This window comes from Micromesistius poutassou (assembly GCF_964030765.1).
Source record: "Micromesistius poutassou genome assembly, contig: SCAFFOLD_5840, whole genome shotgun sequence".
Taxonomy (NCBI): domain Eukaryota; kingdom Metazoa; phylum Chordata; class Actinopteri; order Gadiformes; family Gadidae; genus Micromesistius; species Micromesistius poutassou.
The window spans coordinates 5,001-13,990 of NW_028177694.1; the positions used below are offsets into that span (position 1 = coordinate 5,001).

An 8,990-nucleotide genomic window follows, 5' to 3' on the forward strand; every position below is an offset into this window, starting at 1 on the left:
TCCATCACCAGGACCAGCGACTGGAAAGGTTCCTGTGTCAGACGCACGTCCTCACCGCCTCTGATCTAGGTACACCCCCCCCCCCCCCAACCCCGTACACACCCACATATTATATAATATTACTGTCACTGCCGATACTCATGAGCTACTTCAGGTCGAAACTGATATTAAATCTGAATGCATTTTTTAAAATAAAATAACACGATTGGCACACCATTTCCCGATATCCATATTACACATTTTGGCCGTTATCGGCCAATGGAATCTGTGGCCGATCCGTGGCTGCATCCCTGATCTATATCCTGCTTCCTGTCATGTGACCCTGTTGTGTTCCTCCTGGTCTCAGAGTGTCTGGAGGAGGTGTGGAAAGGAGACCTGGGGGCCAAAGCAGCAGCGGCGGCAGAGGAGAAGACGTCCCATGACGCAGGGGAGCTGTGATGATGATGATGATGATGATGATGAACACACTCCGGACTACACTACACAACACAATGCCTCTGTTTGACCTTTGACCCTAGGCTGGGCCCATGCCTGTTCTCACTCCTTCCTCCCTTCCTAAGTGTTATCCCGAGAGGGACAAGTATCTCTAAAACAGGGATGACATGAGTTTACATGAGAAGCCATGGTTGTAATATTGGCCTGGCCGGATGTCCAAACTGCTCAATAGCTTTAACTTTCATGAGGTATAAATTTGCTGTCTTTTTTTTAAAGCCCAATCGCGTTAACCCTATAAGGCTTTTTACCTGCACAGACAGTAGCCTTACTTTATGCAAGCATTTGGGCCACTTTTTTAAGATTTTTATTGTTGTCCGTTTCAGTATTATTTTAAACTCTGTATTCTGTTTCTAAATATATATAATTTTGCTCAGTATTTTCATCTGAGCTATTTTACACATGCATTATGTACAGTTTTACATCATTAATGCATTATTTTTATATTTGTAATGTTTGTTATTCTGCCTTTCAAAATGATCACTTTGTGGTACTGTTACTGGCAATGACAAATATACAACTGTGTCAAACTGATCTGACACTAAATACCATGTGATTTTAAGTTAAAAAAAAAGTTTAAAAAAAATGCTTGCTAAGTGTGTGATTGATTTCAGGTGTGTCAAACAACCCAAAATATCCCATTTGCTCTCATTCGGGTTCCTTTTAGTCAAAGGATCTTCCTTAATGGATATACCTTTCCATTCACTATTGCAATGGCTCAGCTTTCCCTTCACGTGGTCCTGCTGGTGTTTAAATGGCTGCCGGTCGCGTGCTACAGCTACCAATCAAAGTCCCTTTTCATGACCTTCTCCGAGCTGGCCGCCCTTGAAGCAAAGTCTAAAGACCGCAGTGCCACCACCGTTTCCCCCTCGGAGTCCAATGAAAACCTCCATATGAGTTCCGTTGTGGTGAAGTGCCTTCAGGACAGTATGGAGGTGGTGGTGGAGAAGGCGGAAGCTTTTGGTCTGGGGTTCCCTGCTGACCCTGAACGCCTGAACCTTGGGCCTGTGGTCCAATCACAGAGCCGTTGCCAGGCAGAGTTCAGTGGAGAGGGGGCTTACACCTTCAGAGCCCTGCATGGAGAGTGTGGCATGAAACTAATGGTAAGACTTTTAGTCAGAACTATTGTAATTAGTGTTTGAAGTGTTTGAAGTTTTACACATTTGGTTAAAATTCTTTAATGAAGAATCTTAGTCAATCATGTCTGATGGCCAGTTTGAGTTGAACAATGCTGTCGCGGATAATGTAAAACATAACAGTGAGTGAGTTTAAAAAACTAAACCAATGATGGATCATGACACTAAAATCAATCTAGACTTGACTACCATTGACCTCAGAAAGGTCCTAAGTAGAAAGGCGATTACACTATTGGGAACTTTCTTTTTTTTATTCAACTGAGATGTTTTTGGATTTGTTTTTCCCCAGATAACAGATGAGGACGTTGTTTTCAGCAACCTGCTGGTGTACACTCCTCCTCCTCAGTCTGTAGCTGGACAACTCTCTCCAACTCCCCCCATGGCTGTTCCAGTACAGTGTATTTATAAACGGTGAGTAAAAAAATGAAGAAGAAAAAAATATATATATATATATAGAATTGTAGTATAATACTATTATTGACCCTAAATGGTGCTAGGCCAAAATAAAAGTTAAACCAACATTTCTCCTCCAGCATATAGTAGTACTACTTACTACTTACTACTCGTTTTTATCAATTAACTTCCAAATGTGTCGAAGACTGCATCACTAGGCCTATGGTGAAGCTGACTGACTTGAAACTTGATGATGCATTATGGGTGACGTAGTTCTGTTTTTGTCCTCATAAGGAGATATGCGGTGAGTAGCGGTGCCCTGAAACACTCCTGGGTCCCAGTGGTTCCCCGTGTCTGGACTTCCACCTCCCAACTCAGGTCAGGTGTGGCTGCTTTCACTCTGTCTAGGTTGACCACACTATTCCATCTAGAAGAACCAAACCCAAGCACCTCATTGTAGGCTACATTGGTTCGCATTCGCTTTTTAAGACAGACAAACCACTGTTTGTTTCATAGTGGCCTCTGGCCCCCGGAGAGAGTTTTATCATTCTATACCTCTTCATCGACCAGGGGTAAGTAAAGCCTAACTAGATTAGGGATATTGTCTGGTTGTTACTGCCCCCTGTCCATTCAATTCTGATACTTCACTGTTTATATAATAATCAAATATTTCTGACACTAAGATTATTGATATTTTAAAAAAAAAAGAAGCTTTTTGGGCAAAAGGTTATAGAAAGGAGGGGCCTGCCTGTACCCCATGGCCATCTTGCGTCAACGGCAGATGGGCGGGTGTAAGGTTATAGACTTTATGATAATTTAAATCGTTTTGTTAATGTAAAACATAGCTTATAACGCATGGAAGCTTATCAATGCAACGTTATCCTTTCGTCTCCATAAGATAATTGGAGGTCAGCAAACGGGGACCCCACGTCGGTCTGTTGGAACTGTGGGACGGATGAGACATTTCTCCCTCGAAGTACCAAGAGCCGCCACCAGAGGGCAGTAATGCACCAAGCAAGACCCGCCACCAGAGGGCAGTAATGCACCAAACAAGACCCGCCACCAGAGGGCAGTAATGCACCAAACAAGACCCGCCACCAGAGGGCAGTAATGCACCAAACAAGACCCGCCATCAGTGGGCGGCAGTAATGCACCAAACAAGACCCGCCACCAGAGGGCAGTAATGCACCAAACAAAGGCTACGGCGAAATGGTATTAAATATGGATTTCCACATGCGTTACAGAAACCGCTCCATTGAAATGGATGAATGGCCTTTTTATTATTTATTTGTTCCAGTTTAGCATTCAACTGTAGATCTATGTCTTTTTTCCGTTTATTTCCAGAGTGGCATAAGGAGACCAGCTTGGGCCCCTTTGTGCTCTCTCATGGACGACTGGCAACCATGGAAACATGAATCTAAACGTTTGGTTCCAGTATTGACTGCTGCTTATTTAAATAAAAAATATTTGGTTATCTATTTTTAGGGCACGAATATGTCTCGCTTGAATAAGTGTAATAAATACAATAGTTAGGCCTACCTATTGTTTTTTTTGTCACGATAAACCTAATCTGGTTCATATTTAAAATAAATGATGGCAATAATTTTGGAATCAGTGCCTCCAAGACAACGAAAATAATTATTAGGCTATTGAATGAATAACGTTAATATATTAAACTATCATTAGGCCTAATTTATTTTGGTCTGGTATTTTGTAAAACAATGACAATCAATGAACATTTTAAATTGTTCCATGTGTGACAATTATCTAACTAACTCTGATTGGCTGGTGCGTAATTGAGATTGAGTCCTGGAATATAGGCCTACTCAACCTCTGGAGTTCAGAGCAGACGGAGCTCCGAACTGTTATCGGGTAATTTCTTTGTCACATAATCAGTCTCGGAAAGACGGAACGAAAACGCTCTGAAATAGCCGACTCTATGCGTCGTTAAACAAATAATAATTAATAAATCCGAGATTCTCCGCTAGTGATGGGGACACGTTATGTGGGACCAAAAATGTAGCCTAAAAAAAAGATGCGTCTTGTTGACAGCGGTTTTGATTTAAAATTAACTTGTGGAAATGGCCTATAAAAAAGTCGCAGTATACTTGGGATCAAAAATGTGTCAAATATGCAAAGATGTAGAGATATAGCCGAGTTGAAGGAAATAAAATGGTTCGTTGTCTGGTCATACAACGTGGATACGGGGACTGAACTTAACACTTGTAGACCCTACTTGTCCATGACCAACAGATTGCAGCTACATCAGCCAGTCCGACGCTTCATCCCCCAGCTGTGCGTGTTTCCTCCCCAGTAACAACATCCCACGGGCGGACGGGCGGACGGGCCCGTTCGAGCCGGGGGGTCCCAAGGGAGGGAGCTCACTGTACACCAGCACCGGGACCTCCTCCAGTCCAGCACCCGGCCTCCTGTCTGCTTCTCCGGGGCCCTCACCTCCCATCAGTCCCGACTCACACTGCGCTGCTCAGATACAGGTAGGCCTAGGACTGGTCGCGTTTGTTTTTTGCAATTTCCCAAAGGGTTACATTTGGTTGTATATGCGTTCATCGATGTTGTGATATAGTGCAAGCCGTAAGCGTCAGGCCAAGTTTAAATATCCTTATTTAAACGGGCCTTTTGTTATGTATGCAACTTTATTTAATTAATTAAATTATTAGTCTATTATTGTTGATATTATTATTATTATTATTATTATTATTATTATTCGTAGCAGTAGTATGCCTAATAGTATTATTATTGTCATAAATAAACCAAATTTCGATATGTACCTTAATGGTGTATTCCTTAAAAAAACGGAGCCTATTGTTCAAGAGTATTTACGGTGTTGTATTTCGGTTAATGAACCTGCAACTGTTGTATTAGGCCTAACCACAAGAGTTAATAATCGTAACCTGTAGGCCTAGTAGCCTAATAGGCAACTATTAGGCCCTCACTATTAGCATTACCAAAGTAATATTGTATTGTGTTTTTGTATTTTATTTTGTTTATTTTGGCCTCAATTCTTTTTTTTCCCACGATGAATGTGCGCAGCCTCCGATGTGTGTGTGTGTGTGTGTGTGTGTGTGTGTGTGTGTGTGTGTGTGTGTGTGTGTGTGTGTGTGTGTGTGTGTGTGTGTGTGTGTGTGTGTGTGTGTGTGTGTGTGTGTGTGTGTGTGTGTGTGGCACCCCTCTGCTCACCTCGTCCCCGTCAAACAAACACCTGCGCCAAATCCGACCGATTTGAGTCTGCCTTCCGAGGCCTGTTCCAGTTAATATTATTAATTTAACCCTCATCTGTAATTGTTTATTATTATAAGACGTGTATTAAATATACATGGCTTGATCTGGGGGCGCTTTATTGATTAGGGCTATTGAATTATAAATGATTTTTTAATTCTATTAGTATTTAATCTGTTTCCATGTCCATTCCATATCGGCTACGGAGGCGCAACGCGTCAATCTAACTTAATTCCGACATGTGGGCCCCGTCCCAACTGATCGCGCTTAACCTTTAGATTAGCTCATGTGTGAAGCCCTTTGGCTGACTCCCGGGAAGAGAAATGGGGTGATTGTTTACATGTCTTCGTATTTTCCCTCAAAGGGGTGTGTGTGTGTGTGTGTGTGTGTGTGTGTGTGTGTGTGTGTGTGTGTGTGGTGTGTGTGTGTGTGTGTGTGTGTGTGTGTGTGTGTGTGTGTGTGTGTGTGTGTGTGTGTGTGTGTGTGCGTGCCACAAAATCCCATAACGATTTTGGCCTGGGGTCCGGTGGTGGGAAGCGATTTTGAATGAAAATCGTTATGTGTGTGTATATATATATATATATATATATATATATATATATATATATATATATATATATATATATATATGCGTCTCTGGTCACTTCATGCGCCTCAGAAGTGAGAACTGACTGTTTAATGCAGTTACAACATTTCAACACACACACACACACACACACACACACACACACACACACACACACACACACACACACACACACACACACACCTATAAAAACACATCATCATTAGCAGGCCTATAAAGAGAAATGAGAGCAAATCCATCCTCCATATTTCCTATGGGTTCTCTGGGCCTATCTGACATTGGCTTACTCACAACAACGCCATGTTGTTGTAATTTGGTCTCCATATTTTATTATGGAGGCCATTCGTCAAATTCAGACACCGTTGTCTTGTGAAATGCGCTGCAGTTCCGTAACAGGCGGATGATGCTGAGTGCATGATGAGTGTAATTGCGCTTCTATTTGTTATGATTCCACCTCCCTTTGTTAAACCTACACGCTCCGGGGCGAAACATTCTGGCACCGCGTCCCTCACCCGTTGACGGTGTTTATCGTTTAAGCCTATAATTTATAGGCGATGAGGTTATGCTATCGGTTTGGTATCCCAACGCATTTTGTTATTCCAATCGATAATTGAACGCCCACACTTATCTCAGCCCTGGCCCGGGGCGAGCTGCACACACACACGCCTTTGTGTTCGCGGTGCCAAGGAGGGAGATATTGACGCGCAAACGTGCCATTTCTTCAATTGACTTTATTGCACTTGTCCTGTTTCCAAGGATAGCATTTCCCAACGAGTCGGTAACTACTTGACACACACACCTGGGGGAAGCATTCCTGCTGGGAAGTCATCAATCAGTTTTATAGTTTTCCCTGGGAAACTTTCCCTTTTCTGCCGTGCCCCAATCTTCCCATTATCCTTTACCTTAGTATTTGCTTTGTTTTTAATACGCACGCGCGCGAACACACACACACACACACACACACACACACACACACACACACACACACACACACACACTTCTCTCTCTCTCTTTCTCAAACGCACGCACGTAGCCTTTTCCATCTGTATCAGTTTTTGTTTTTCCGCACGAGCACATCTGAGAACGATCCACTTGTCGATTAACAAGATCACCCCCCCCCCTCTCCTCCTCTCCAATGATCTAATTGAAGAAATGGCCGGTGGTTAATGCTTTCAGGGCGAGCACGGATCTCCTAATAACGGCGAAAGTCTCCAGCCTTTTCTCCCTGCCTCCGTCAAATTGCCCGCCACTTCCAATAATGAACCCGAGGGGCGGGAGATCAAGTCGTTCCCTCGTACCCAGCCTAAAGGCCAGTTGGCAGATGTGTGTGTGTGTGTGTGTGTGTGTGTGTGTGTGTGTGTGTGTGTGTGTGTGTGTGTGTGTGTGTGTGTGTGTGTGTGTGTGTGTGTGTGTGTGTGTGTGTGTGTGTGTGTGTGTGTGTGTGTGTAGGCCTCATATGTCTACGTCAGGGATGGGACGCCTCCTACCGCACGCGGATCCCAGCGCTCAGCCCCGCTCCTGCCGCTGTCCCACTCCGGGACGCCCGCACATACTCGTTGCTGCTGTCCCACTCCGAGACTCGTCTCCCGCACACACTTGTTGCTGCTGTCCCACTCCGGCACCCCCGCACACACTCGCTGCTGTTGTCCTGCGGCGGTCGCTTTATTGCCTGAGACAAGCGCATGACCGCAATTCAGCAGAGAGGGATTACTTTTGGTTCACATGGTGAGTGGAACACGTTTTATCCTTTAATTGATGGTGTCGACTTTTCCTTACCTTTTTTTCATTACCCCACGGGCTTTGCGGAGTAAAGCCTATTTATTGGATTTAAATCTAGAATGGCGCAATATGCGAAAGGGGTCTGTATAGTCCGCGTTGTGGATTCAGTCTATTGTTGATTCTAAAAGACATGTGTTGGACCCGCCAGCTTTATTTTTGATTATTGTATGCGTATGTATGCGTGTATATGTAGACTACTTTTTATTTGTTTGTCGTTTTTATAATATCTGATTCTAATAGATGATGGCGGTTTGAAGTCAAGTTTAATGTCAGTCACACCCCATAAACACAGCTGCCTATTGAAATGGCTTAAAGTAGGCCTACTGCACTATACTTGAGTTTGACCGAACATCATTCAGGATTATTAACTACATTTTAAACGCCAGTAGATTGAACGGATATTGATGCGCTCATAAAATTGGTGTTGGGCCAACGTTGACATTGTAAATAATCATACTGTCTGATTACACACATGATGCAATTGGTATGCAATTATCCACCCATTGAAACCCGTCGCTTCGGGGGGCTAACCACATCATCTGAATTACCGCAGCAATGCAGCCTAATTATACCAATTAGTGCTTAATGAACAGTGCACACATAAATCAACATTAGCGCCCCAAACACAATATTTGGTCACACAGTAAATAGTTGTCCTTATTATTATGATGAATATTATTTTAAGAGAATCAAAATCCAAGAAACCACAGACTCGTAGTTTTGGTGTTTGTTTTTATCCAGTGACTTACAGCCATGGGCCACATGGCTGTTACAATATAAATAGAGCCCGCGGTTTTAAATAAATAGTCGCGTCCGCTGGTTGCGTGGAATATAAACCACGGAGATTAATTTCATCGAGCCCTGTTTAAAGAAACCTTGTTTATAGCTTGAACCCAAATGTGTGGCATACAATTAAAGAATAACAACGCAGAAAACTAATTTGGTGTTTACATGTACTCCAGGGGTTGGTTAACATTTTAAATGCATTCATTCGACACATAACAAACTGCACTAATGAAGTTATTTTGTTTTCTTCGGCTGAAGCTGGCATCTACGTCATTAGAACATTAAAACTTAAACCACTCTATTCCCATCTGCTGCTCAGCCACTCCGCCGTTTTAAACAAAACCTTAATGGAAAGAGCTCTGCCAATTTGTGTGTGAGGAGGAATAGCGTGGGAGGAAAATGGTGTGTGTGTGTGTGTGTGTGTGTGTGTGTGTGTGTGTGTGTGTTTGTGTGTGTGTGTGTGTGGTGTTAAAGTAGGCCTAAGTACCTCTCCTTCAAATATCAAGGACATATGCACTCTTATGCAGGGAGAAATACTACGCTAGGGGCCAAATAAACTTGAGTTGTTTAGGCACACATTT

At 43.1% G+C, this 8,990-nt stretch overlaps 2 protein-coding genes across 2 annotated transcripts in view; both read left to right on the forward strand.

Annotated features, from left to right (window-relative positions):
- Positions 1 to 967, forward strand: part of LOC311375795 (protein canopy 4-like) — a 2,404-nt gene extending 1,437 nt beyond the window's left edge. Inside the window, exons 5-6 of the mRNA XM_084490847.1 lie at positions 1 to 69; positions 347 to 967. The exon at positions 1 to 69 is cut by the window's left edge and continues 49 nt beyond it. Coding sequence (XP_084346973.1) covers positions 1 to 69; positions 347 to 438 — 161 coding nt within the window. The 3' untranslated portion in view covers positions 439 to 967. The remainder of the gene's footprint in view (positions 70 to 346) is intronic.
- A 1-nt stretch (position 968) lies between these two features.
- Positions 969 to 3,131, forward strand: LOC311375796 (zona pellucida sperm-binding protein 3-like; the record flags this gene model as incomplete). The annotated part of the gene is made up of 5 exons (XM_084490848.1): positions 969 to 982; positions 1,160 to 1,595; positions 1,918 to 2,039; positions 2,316 to 2,404; positions 2,867 to 3,131. 5 exons carry the CDS (start codon positions 969 to 971, stop codon positions 3,025 to 3,027), a joined length of 822 nt encoding a protein of 273 aa, XP_084346974.1. The 3' UTR covers positions 3,028 to 3,131.
- Between the last annotated feature and the right edge of the window lie 5,859 nt (positions 3,132 to 8,990).